Below are 12,196 nucleotides of genomic sequence, written 5' to 3'. Positions count from 1 at the left end.
ACAGGCGGGGGGCTCAAAAGCATATGTATGCATACGCTGCCCGCGAACACGGATGAGACTCCGCGCTACTGACGAAGATCAGTGGGCATCCTTGGGCCCCCTCCCATTCTCCATTACCGTGGGGCTAGGTACCTCTGTTAGGGAAAACGATAGGGAGACGGTGTGTGAGGGACACAACCCCTTCATTAACACGACCGCTTGTTACACTTCCCGCCTTCAGCCACCTTATCATACGTTTTTCTTCTTCTTTTTCGTATTGATTCCATTCATGCCTTTCCCGCCGTAAAGCCCTGGGAACGAAATGAACACTCGAAACGCGCAGGCCAATATGGGCGGCGATGGCGGAGTTAACAACTCCACTGCGCCGACGAGGTCATCCACGCAACCACCGCGCCACAACGACGGCGTATCCACCTATGAGTTCACCGGAGTCAGCAGGCAAGGGAGATCAAACGTTCGCGACGTAGAATCTTGGGTCGAAGTATCGTCGCATCCATCGTCCTCGTCTGTATCTTCTGCCCGGAGACGAGATTGTGACGACTGGTTTACGTGTCGGTTCGTCAGCTTATGCTGCCAGAAGGCGACGCCTGCACCCCCAATCCTACAACCATCTCTATGCCCAACAGCAGCAACAGCAACAGCAGCAGCAACAGCAGGCAAGCCGTGCTGTGCAGTACAGCCAAGCCGGCACGAGTAGTCAGGAAGAATACGAGGAGAGCGAGACGGATTCAGACCCCGTCATCACCTCATCTACCGAGAACATTACGTCGGTGCATATACCGGGCTCGACTCCTCTGCGCAATGTATACCATGCTGCACCGGAAAGTAGTGACGAAGCGGAAGACGATGATGATCATGCTACCGCGCTTGGCACCCGACGGCCATCTGAGCCTTTTAGGCCACAGCCCAACGCTTTCTCCCATCCACCGTCGCACCTGCAGCACCGTCATTCCACCAGCTCCAGTATACCACAAAACCACCCGCGCCCATCCTTCAGCCAGCGTAGCAGTACTACACGAGTCGATCTTCGTGCACCCAACTTGATGTCGCCTAGCTACCAAGCTGACAACGACGCTGCTCTGCGCGCAAGCTTGACGACTCTGCTGAGCTGTGCTGCTGCGGCGAGGGGTCGCGATAAGGATGGGGACAAAGAGTTGGGCGACCGTTCTGACCCAGCCAGAAACCAGCCTATGAATCTCTGTTTTGTACCAGAGAGCGAGCTAATGCCCCCCACACACCGACCCGTAGCCCAGGGCCGCGTGCTAAGGGCCGATCCAGTCCCAACGCCCTCGGGGTCGTCTAAAGAGGTCACTCCGAGCTCCGAGAAAGGCAAGCGGGCCGCCACCCCGACCCCGCCCAGCAAGCAACCGAGAGCGGTCAAGAAGAAGAAGACTTCATCGAACGTGGATGAGGCCTTCATCAGTCCACACTTTTGACGTGGGTCGTTAGTGCGGGCGTAGTGGTGCTGGTCAGCGTGGTCGGGTTCGGTGCTGGTTATGTCATCGGCCGGGAGGTCGGCCGGCAAGAGACTCTGAGCAGCTTAGGCGTGGGGAACGCCAGCACTGCCGTCGCCGAAGGCGGCAGCTGCGGAAGAGAGGTTATTAGAAGTAGTGGAGGCACCCTGAGGCGCTTCAGGTGGGGGAGCGTCGTAGGCAAGGGTGTTACTGCCTGATGATGTGTTTTCGGACCATGCCCAAACGGGGCAGTCGGTGCTTGCGCGGGACATACCAGATTGGCAACAGGAGCTGGTCCTAAAGGGCTCATCGAAGGGATTTATATCCAAGGGGTTTTCCAGAATCCGAACGTAGGGGCTAGGGAAACTGGCTGGAAGTTCAGAGCCGTTGCAGGGAGTGTGCTGGACGAGAGTGGCTGATGAGATGGACTTCGGTCCGGATACGACGACATGTCGAGATGATTGATGCTACAGGAATTTGACGGTCAGCCGCATAAACGATTTAAATAACGTATTTGTGGAATTGGAATCTATTCATCGGGCCATGCGTAGCTTGCTTGGTTGGCAGCGCGTGTGAATTTAGGGATAGCCTTACCTATATAGGCAATAATGGAAAGACACTTGCCTTGGATAGAATTTCTTCAATGTTCTCTTTTGTGCCTTCCTTGCTATATCATAGATGCAATGCCAGGTCCACACATTTCCTAGGCGGCCCCTTTACTGGAGCTATCAAACGGAAGAAGTGACTGGATGTCTGAAATCTCCTGAGACGTCAAGTATTGCCCGAACTTACCAAGCACCTATCAATTGTGTTGTCCCTAGGTTTAATTTATAGGTTTGCTCATCCATCATCAATCTGGGCTGTGCGATTACAAGGGTTGGGTCTAACGTACATTTGAGATGTTCGGAGTAAGTGCTGGTGGTTTTGTGCCCACTTACCCCTATTTCCACCACACCCGGAGATCTAGCAAGCGAGCAGCTCCAAATAGTCTCGTGACGACCGTATTCGTATGGCACTTGCCTCCTTGCCCGAATACAAATACAATGGACTTGATGTGGCTACGGTGTTTGGACATGTATGCCTGCGCTGCTGGGCATTGTTCTTTACATGAACTGCTAATCACCTCGAGACGCCCGTTTATCTGGTTGAGATTAGAGAATACGGATATCCCACTCATTAAATTTGAGATTTAGTCAGTTTAGTGAAATGGGCAAAAGTTGGTATCGGACACTGGTACTAGACCATGCCGCAATATTAGTGTTATAGCAATGTCGAGCTTTGCATGATCACAACTCTATTCATTAGCTAGTATCACAGTGGTGGTAGAGTACATAAACATTCCTTTATAGGGCTCCTCAATCATCATCGTCCTCGTCTTCATCGTCCTCATCATCAGATACAATGGCTCGCCTGTTGCCACGCCTGGCTCTTTGAACGAGAACATCTTCAGTGTCTCCCGAATCTGTATGAAGTTGGGCTGATGACTGTGTTTGGCGCTGTGTTGCAGCAATATGTCTCAACGGGGGTAAATCATCATCGGTTTCGATGTCACTTTCCTGTGTAGCAGAAAGAGCTGGCTCGTATGCCCGAAGTGCCCTCTTAGAGTTCCGACCTAGAATTGAAGAGGTCGAAGGACTAGTTGGAGAACTTGAACGTTGGACCATGCTTGAAGTTGGTTGCACACTTGAAGTCTGTACGCCATCGTCCACAACGAAACCGACCAAATCAGACCCATCGTCTGATTCGTCAGTTAATTCGAGATCGCTTGTTCTTCGACAATCGTCCCCTTCATCAGCACTTTCGTCATAAACATGGGATGTGGCCTTCTTTGTTTTCGGGTTCTCCCTGGTCGAGAAGTGCGCTTCCGGGGTTTGGCAGGTGCCGAGCGTTGTTGGCATTTTGGCATAGACGGAAGCTGAACTTCTACTTCCCTACCCACCAACCTATCCGTTGCATTCACCTCGCCGACCGATGGTGAGCGTACTACTTTGTGCATCTGTTTTTGCTTTGGCGGCCCAGGCACTACGGCCCCCTTGTGATTTGGACAGATGCGTTTGGTCCGGCTTCACTCTCTCAACGCGATCCATAGAAGAGGAGCCCACTCTCCCTCTCTTCGGTGTGGGCTCTCGTGACGCAAGTAGCTCAGATTCTGACGGGTCGTCTGGATACGGCAGATCACTGTAGCGACTCTGGTCGACTTCACCAAATACGTACAAGTCGCTCCTGTTTGTTGACTGTATCTTCGACAGCTTTTTCAGGAGCTTGACGCACCGCTTGGTATGCTCGCCGTGGTTCAGCTGTGAGGTTTTGCAGAGGGATCTCTGGGCCCGAGGATGGGCTGTCACATCAACTGTAACTACCTTTTCCACTTTTGTGTTGGTAAAAAGGCAGATTCTGATAAGCGTGGCGCAGTGTGTTGCGTTGTTGCTCGTTCAACTCTACTCGTTGAACACTGGGGATGTCTGCTACATCGTCTTCTTCGCGAGGCGCGACCGCTTCTGGTATGCCTTTCGGCTTGTTCCCCATCATCGCGGCGACGCTGGTGAAGCCAGTTTCCACTCCGTCCGGCATGTTGAATTTCTTGAGGGGTTTCTTCTTTGCTTTGGCCGCTCTTCCGCGCCGCGGTTCCGGAAGAGAAGGGTTTTGAGTGTTTTCAATGAGTATTTCGACCGGACGCTTGTCGACTTGCGGCTTAATGTCCCCGCGGCACAATCCTTGTCGAAAGGTCGTGTCGGAAATTGAATCGCTTTCCATCACAGATCATTGCCTGCAACTGATTGTAAGCGTCCTTGGCCGCTGTATACTTGTCCTCTTCCTTGCCTCGCATAAGTAGCAGTACGACCTTACCGGCCCTCTTTCTCCCTGTGCGCCCCATTCTTGCAGCATTTTGATTGGAGAGGATGAGGCATCGTAACAAATGATGAGATCGACCTGGCCAATGTCTAACCCTTCTTCACCAATTGACGTGGCCACTAGAACGTTAAAGACCCCTTCTTTGAATTTCTGGATCCGCTCGATTTGCTCGGATTGCTTCATACCCTCCGACTTCTTGGTGTCAGCCTGGCCCACAAACACTGCGGCCCGGATCATGGGCTGGTGGCGGTTCAAAACCCGTACAATCTCTTCGGCGCTATCTCTGTACTCGCTGAAGACGATGATTCTGGTATTAGAGGAACCACCACCTTCACGGCCTTCACCGGCATCCATGAAATGATTAAGGACGGTTTCAGAAAGATGCGTGAGCTTGGGATGGCTCACGAAACCCTCCTTTTTGACCCCAAGCCCCAACAGTGGACATCATCTTTTGAAAATCAGGGGATTCAGTAACCTGCCGATTGGTCTTACCACCCTTGGCGCCTTTCCCCTCTACCTCGTCCCTGAATTGGACAAGATGCTCATAAAAGGGTTTGATCCCATGAAAGTTCAACAGCTTGATCGGATGAGCCAGCTTCTGAAGGATATTGAAGACTGCCATGATCATGTGTTTTACCCCTTCGTTGACATGACGACCAGCACTACGACCCCAGTCCTGCCTGGCTTTCATCAGGCCGTAAGTGGTCATAAACATTGGGTCGCGGCCCCAGAATATGTTTTGCGAACTCAACTTGTCGACGAGTGGTTTGAGGGCTTTGCTGAACAGTTCTTTAATAAAACCCATCTCTTCCGACGGATCCAAGACCACAATGTCTTCGATTCTTGAATGTACATATGGACGGATGTCAAGGGACTCTTCAGTACGGATCTCGACTTGTGATATACCAAGATTGTCAATAACCTCTTGGATTGCTTCGACAGTCGAGCCAGGGGTGGCAGTCAACGCCAGGACCCTGAAGCTCTTGGAAAAGCGTCTGATGAAATCTATGACTTTCACATATGCATAATTCCAGTAGACCTATGGGCTTCATCCACAACGAGCAGCCCAATGGATTTGGGGTCGGCTACGCCAGTCGACAGGTCATTCTGAATAGTCTGAGGAGTCATGAAGAATACGCGTTTCGTCGCCCATTCTTCTGCGCGCAGAGCAGGAGAAACTTCACCAGTCAGGAGCGTGGTCGTTGACCTTGGGATGCCAGCTATGTTGAAGCAGGCATCGATCTGTTGCGACACTAGTGGTTTGGTCGGTGCAACGAAGACGATTTTGGCCGTTTTCGTCCAGCGGAAGTAGTTGAGCATGATGGTTGCTGCGATGAATGTTTTGCCCAGTCCGGTCGGAAGGGCTACGAGCGTATTGTTGAAGAGTCCAGCATTCACGATGGAATATTGATAATCACGAATTGGCCCAAGGTTGGTAGGGTATACCCAGGTCTTCATAGCCTCTGTGTCGGTTTCATGATGCGTAGGCGCTTCTACTGGCAAGCCTGCACGAAACACACGGTTGCTATTGGCCCTTTGGGTAGATGGTGCCACGCCGTTGCTGCCCTGGCTTTGAACAGGCTGACCGGTCAACGTTATTTGATGGTATGCCCGAGTCGGCCCAGTAACCCGAGGACGATGGCCACCATCTTGATGAGGCAGGGCCGTTTGATGGAAATCTGGAGAACTGGAAAAAGCATTTGAAGGCAGCTCGTCTAGATCAATGACTAAAGGCTCATTGCGACTTGGCATGGATCGAACACCCTGCAAATGTCAATGCCATGGACTATGAAAAGCGGTTGGGGATCAAGCCTGATGAATTCCCACAAGCGAATACTGGATGCGCGAAAGTACGAGGATAACTGTGTGTTTGTCACTTACTGTCGGGCGTTTCTCGAAGCCATTCCCACCTTGCGCTTCAGATAGGCGCGAGGTATGGGGCTTCGGGTTGGTGGTACTATCCGACGGCCTGAAGTTATTGGGAGCTTGACTTGCAGCGAGGATCAGATCTTCGTCTGCGATGTCGTCGTCGAACTCGTCTGAATCCATGGTCAGTCGCTGTGGCGAGCCTTATTATTGGGCGATTCTGGACATCCCACCACACGAATGGTGCTGGTCGAATGCTGGTGATTCGAAGTAGACGCGTTCGGCAGTGGGGACTTCTTAACACCAGATCACATGATAGCGGCCCCGCCACTCACAAGAGCTACGTACCAATACTTAAAAACCTTCCTACCCAAATACGCGATGAATGTTTTTCTATTTATAAAAAGGTCCTATCTATACGGAGTACCTATCCACCTAAAACGTTGGAATGCGCAAAATACAGTCATAGAGTGCGTGCACTTAATTGGAAGACTTCAAATTACCTACCGTAACGGCGTGGTAGGTTTCCTAGGTAAGCTTCAAGCTCTTATCAATTAGGCACTTCAAGGCTGAAGCTATCCAAGCTTCAGGTTCCTGCGCAGCTGCCTGATTAGTGGGCCCAGGCAGAAAGATGCAAGCCTCAGATTTCCGCTCAGCTGACTGGCCATTAGCTGAGTCATCTTCCTCCCAAACAGCCGTGCACCCCCAACACCTCAATTTTCCTTGTCATTCCCGTACGAGCGGGAAAGTCTTTGTTCAGACGTCACTGCCTTTCAATTCGCGACCGATCTCCGTTGCCCATTCTATTCTGTTCCTCATCACCCTTCGATTGCCCTCGCGCGACATCTTTCCCAACCAAGCTGCGAATCCCTTCCAGAGATACTCAGTTCCATCAGTATCCATCACTCAAGGTTCTCCGATTGAACTTGATCACCGAATGAATTCAATCCTCACTCGCAGAGGTAGCCTACCCTCGGCGGGCACTTAAAACCATAGCGCTATCCTCCCTTTCTTTCGTTGCCACTACAACACACAACGGCTTCACCACCAGTCTTGATTGCTCCTCGTCTCTTCTGAACCTGATTATCCCACCAACAAAACTTCCCGCGATGGCTCCTACAGGACCCCGGAATAGCGCCCCTCGCAATAACACGCGAGGCGCGGCTTCAGGGAAATCAGCAAGTCGAGGTGGTATTGCAAAGCGCCGCACCGGAGGGCCCATCAGAGTCGACAGAGATGGAGACTTGGACATGGACGCAGCCGCCGCCGCTAATGGCGCCGGTAGTCGCGGCAAGAAAAGCAACCCAACACCTGTTGGATCTACGCGCAAGCTCACTCGAACGAATGCATCGTCTTCACGGCCCCCGAGACCGACAACGAAGGCGTCGCACATGGTCGCCAAAGTGATACAAGGAGGAACTGGAAGTCTGCATTCGCGCATTTCTCAAGGAATCGACCCATCCTCCCGGCACACTCGCAACTCTCGCCCCATCAATGGGACAAACACCAAAACATTAATAGTCGAAGGCCTTCAACATAGCAAAGCGAGAGACAATGAAGGCGGCGGTTTGAAGGAGCTTCTGATCTTTCTCGAGCGCAAGGCCACAACTGCTGGAAAGCTCAGCCACTCCGTCAGGATAAAGAAGGTATGTGTTTATATCCGAAGTCGAAGCAAGGCGTATCTGGGGGCTCTGGGGGGGGTTTACGAAGCAACGCATCATCTCCAAACTCGTTATGCCGTATAGCTCGCAGACAACGAGGAGACGGATACTCTTGACAACCGCGCCGCGTGTACCTATCCCGGAATCCTGGATCGTTGCCAAGGTTTTTACAGCCTTGCTAACGTCTAGCAGTCACAACTGAAAGGTGACCTCGTCTACATCACGGCAAGCAAGGAAGATGCCGAGCACATTATGAAAGTCAACGGCTTTGATTGGGCCGGCACTAAGGTCCACATCACCGAGGCCGACGATCGAGCACCTAACGGCGCTGAAGCCTCCAGCCTTTCAGCCCAAACGCAAGATGTCAAGGAGAATCTCAGAACGATGTTGGCTCAGCGATATGATCCTGGACAAAAGCTCTTGAATCTATCCAGCCTTGGTAGCGACGCATCTGCTCATTCAGATGAATATGTTTCAGGAAAGCACTCCGCAGAAACTCTTCAGAGCATTGATGGTCATCTGCGACGAGCAGTTCAAAACCGCACAGGCTAAGCGCGATGCCATTTCGAGTGTGACTCTTGCTGGCAACAACATCGACGACGTCGGTCAGGTCATGACTCTTACCGAAACTTTCCCGATCTTATCCATCTGGATCTCTCGAACAACTCGATCAAGGAACTCAGGGGCTTGAGGAAATGGCAACACCGCCTGCGCAAGCTCGAGACCCTTCTCTTGATCAACAACCCCATCGACGTCTCGAACCCGACTTACAAAGATGAGTTGGTGTCGTGGTTTCCCAGTTGCAGAACTTGAGCGGTACTCAAGTTCGGACTGCCGAGCAGGTGGCTGCTGCCGAGCTTGCCAACAAGCCCACGCCCATTTCGCAAAGCGGCCCCAATTTCCGTGATATCAATGGCGTAGGCGAACAGTTCATCACCGATTTCATCAGAGGTTACGACATGGATAGACCAAGCCTTGCTGCTAAGTACTATGATGAGTACAGCCACTTCTCGCTGTCTGTCAACGGTCGTTCTTCCCATCCGCCAGACATTCCGCTTCCTCAGTGGGGCTCGTACATCAAGTTCTCCAGGAACCATGTTAAGATCACCACAACGCATGCTCGACAGCAGCGTCTTTTCAGCGGCACCGCAGTTATTCAAGATGTCTGGCGGAAACTTCCGCCTACACGACATCCCGATCTTGCCACGCAGTTTGACAAGTACATTATCGATTGTCATCCCATCAGTGGCCTTGCCGACCTGTCTGGCCAGAGTATGGCAGGTGTAGACGGGATGATTATAACGTTTCATGGCGAATTCGAGGACCAAGATCCCAGACTAAGGTCACTACTAGGAGGAGTTTCTCTCGCACTATTCTACTGGGCCCGGGTGCTCCTGGTCGGAATCCCATCCGCGTCGCCAGCGACGTGCTTACTCTGAAAGCATACAACCCCCTTCCTCCTGTTCTCGGACCAGCAGTCGCAACTCCTGCAGTCCCTGTTGCTCCTCTGGTACCCGTCTCAGCAGAAGACGTCCAGAAACAGCAAATGCTGGCGGAGCTTTGCAGGCAGACTGGCATGAACCAGGAATACTCCAGGATGTGTCTCGATGTTGCCAACTGGGTCTTTGACCAGGCCCTGGCTACGTTCAACGAAAAACGAGTAAGTTAAAGGGACAAGAAATACATGACCACGATTCAAGACTAACATCAACTAGGCTTCTCTACCCGCAGACGCCTTCACCGGAACAGGTCCCGTCTGAGATGGTTACGGTTATGATAGTTAGTGGTGATATCCGACAATGGGTTAGAAAAAGGATGCATTGGCAAGGAGTTATGGCTTTCAGGTGGCCGGTCATCTCATTCCAGAGTCATAGCGAGCAGCGAGCCCAATCTAGCACTTGGGCGGAGTGTGTTATTGTACTTATATATAAATCCAAATTCGACGCATGCCGAACAGCGTGTGGAGATGGAGACAGACTGGCCCGAACTGGAGCTGTTTGGTGACAACGGTTCCCGTATGGATGCCTCGTTTGACACTTGATACCAGGCCCAACGACGGGATAGTGGTGGATTCCTAGCGTTCGATTTGGCAGCACAGAGAGAAAGGCAAATCTCAATTACACCGCACTTGTTCGGCTTTCACATGGCATGCTTGACGTGGTTCCGGGAGAGGCTAGGGCCTGCATGGTGGATTGGCCCTCATCTCATGTGTGATTGATGCATACATACATCGTTTCCTCTTTACTAGGACTAGGACTGGAGTACTGAGGATTCGTAGTCGCCGTCACGTCTATCTTTGCATGAAAAAACCGGAGCCAAAGAAAGCTTGGATTTCTTCAGCAACGGCAATGCCCATCAGAGGAATTGTTCGAGAAGAAGTCACTACGGACCAATCGGTGGCAAAGAGAGCGGATTTCGCTGGTTTGGTTGGGTAGCGCGCGCTTTCGTTGGACGGCTCTGAATGTCTTCGTTCTCGGCGCTAAGGAATGACTGGCGGAGGTGCATTTGGCGTTATACAGTGCTTGTAGCTTAGATAGCCATTAGATTGAGACATCCGTCATCCATCATCCATCATCCATCATCCATCATCCATCACACATCCACACACTCGATCAGTAATTTTATACTGCAAAGTGAACCATGAAGGTAGAGGTTGAATGCATTACACGCCTGGTATTGAGGAGCATTAATAGTATACTTTGACGGCCACTCATTCTGGCCTCTGTACATACTTGGCTAAGTAACAAACCCATGCTCTGTCGTATGGCCCTCTGCGTATCGGGCGGCTCCTCCCTTCCCACCCTTTAATCTTGCATGGAGTTTTCGATCCTACCGACTCGCATCCAAGATGTCATAAAGAGCATAATGGCCAGGAAGGCCGACCGCCTGCGGACAGCCATGACATCTTTGCGCATGGGTGCGAGCCCAGAAGCGCGGAGTTCTCGGCTGGGTGTCAGGTGCTACACTACTACGACGAGCCAAGGGCGGACAGGAAATACGTCCAAGAGAAAGATGCGACGCCGGGGTTGGAGCTACACCTCCTACAAGCAGCTTGACCGAGCTTACGATGATTTCAATATCATCCATCCACTCTAACAGTTTGGTCAATTATATTTATATAATAGCATCCCGTGTATGCGAATAGATTATCCAGCCACACGTGGGATTGACACATGGGGATTGACACATTGCTTTCGCCAACATCCCTTTGTTCTTTAGTTGATACGGACACGGATACTTCCTCCCTCACGGTAAGACAATTAGTAAGACAGACGGAACCTAACCGTTACCAAGGGGTAGAGAAACCGCATGGCACAAGCACTGCCCAGGCCTGCCAGCCACATGGCGTTACTGCCTCCAAAAGAGGCTTTGGGCGATAATTCAAAACACCTGCTCCTACAACGTGTAAAAGACTCCGGTCGATCGGGTCGCGACAGTACAGTACGTTTGCCAGCATCCCCCAGACGGGGCCATGCACGCCCGTCGGGGTTTGTTGCCGACATTCCACCTGCCAATGTAATAAGCTTCGTTTCCGCGTCATCGTCTCTAAAGAAGAAGGGGAGAGGGGGTGGGGGAGAACAGCTGTTCATACATGGAATTCCATACATTTCCATCAGCACCGATGCCGGCCTAGAGTTTCGTTTCTTTACCGACCCTCGAAAAGAAAGAAAAACCGGCAATGCGATTGATGGATGGATGACTTTCCTCACATGCGTGCCCTTTGCCCTTAGCTCAGGAGGGTGTCGTCTGCATGGATGGGGTGTTTCATAAAAATAGTCTTACCTTGGCTGGCTAGTGGCCGCCGACAGCGCCTCCGCCTGCAGCCGGCGCGGTCGCATTGGTGATTGGGGCTTTTTTAGTTGCAACTACCACCTACCTGCTTAACTGTCCAAACTAAGAAATACCCTAACTACCTAACTACCCTCAGACTCGCCAGACTTGCGAGAGCAGTGGACAGGAACTCGCAGGAGTCTGTGATACTGTGAAGCTAGGATACTACGACAGCTGCCATTGCAGCCCAAGTGTCTCCGGTGTTCTGTCCGGTGAGCCTGCAAAATGCAACGTGCGTGCTTCTTAAGGTGTAACACCAACACAAAAAGAGGGTTATTGGCAGGTAATGAATGCTGTTCTCTTTTAGTAGTAGTACTACTAGGCATAGGCAAAAGCAAGGGACCAGCCTGAACCGCCTAACATAGAATACGATCTAAGAGCTAGATTAAATTAACCTGGCAGACCGCTGCTGGCTGACCTGTTGTCTTTTGGCGCTCGTCTGTCCCGTCTTGGTCCCTTGGTGTGGCTAGGTGTGCCGTGGGAAGCGAAACTGGATCTTACCCTGCCAGAGATAACGCCATCGAGGTACAT

The 12,196-nt window shown here is 51.7% G+C and overlaps 4 protein-coding genes across 4 annotated transcripts; 2 read left to right on the top strand and 2 right to left on the bottom strand.

The window, feature by feature from the left end:
* Positions 1 to 328: 328 nt before the first annotated feature.
* Positions 329 to 1,672, top strand: PG994_011434 (uncharacterized protein; the record flags this gene model as incomplete). The annotated part of the gene is made up of 3 exons (XM_066862843.1): positions 329 to 430; positions 468 to 1,403; positions 1,424 to 1,672. The coding sequence occupies 3 exons, from the start codon at positions 329 to 331 to the stop codon at positions 1,670 to 1,672; spliced, it is 1,287 nt and encodes a 428-aa protein (XP_066711953.1).
* Positions 1,673 to 2,809: 1,137 nt separating this feature from the next.
* On the bottom strand, positions 2,810 to 3,352 carry PG994_011433 (fanconi anemia group M protein; the record flags this gene model as incomplete). The annotated part of the gene is made up of 1 exon (XM_066862842.1): positions 2,810 to 3,352. One exon carries the CDS (start codon positions 3,350 to 3,352, stop codon positions 2,810 to 2,812), a length of 543 nt encoding a protein of 180 aa, XP_066711952.1.
* Positions 3,353 to 3,519: 167 nt separating this feature from the next.
* Positions 3,520 to 6,356, bottom strand: PG994_011432 (fanconi anemia group M protein; the record flags this gene model as incomplete). The annotated part of the gene is made up of 7 exons (XM_066862841.1): positions 3,520 to 3,615; positions 3,669 to 3,751; positions 3,815 to 4,145; positions 4,302 to 4,721; positions 4,783 to 5,302; positions 5,347 to 6,071; positions 6,189 to 6,356. 7 exons carry the CDS (start codon positions 6,354 to 6,356, stop codon positions 3,520 to 3,522), a joined length of 2,343 nt encoding a protein of 780 aa, XP_066711951.1.
* A 926-nt stretch (positions 6,357 to 7,282) lies between these two features.
* On the top strand, positions 7,283 to 9,594 carry PG994_011431 (uncharacterized protein; the record flags this gene model as incomplete). The annotated part of the gene is made up of 5 exons (XM_066862840.1): positions 7,283 to 7,819; positions 8,027 to 8,365; positions 8,635 to 9,117; positions 9,171 to 9,494; positions 9,550 to 9,594. The coding sequence occupies 5 exons, from the start codon at positions 7,283 to 7,285 to the stop codon at positions 9,592 to 9,594; spliced, it is 1,728 nt and encodes a 575-aa protein (XP_066711950.1).
* Between the last annotated feature and the right edge of the window lie 2,602 nt (positions 9,595 to 12,196).

This window comes from Apiospora phragmitis (assembly GCF_038363925.1).
Source record: "Apiospora phragmitis strain CBS 135458 chromosome Unknown utg000010l:1.0-9815664.0:1.0-9183399.0, whole genome shotgun sequence".
In the NCBI taxonomy this organism is placed as follows: domain Eukaryota; kingdom Fungi; phylum Ascomycota; class Sordariomycetes; order Amphisphaeriales; family Apiosporaceae; genus Apiospora; species Apiospora phragmitis.
The sequence above is the reverse complement of the archived record's forward strand: the minus strand, read 5'-3'. Positions and strand labels throughout refer to the sequence as shown.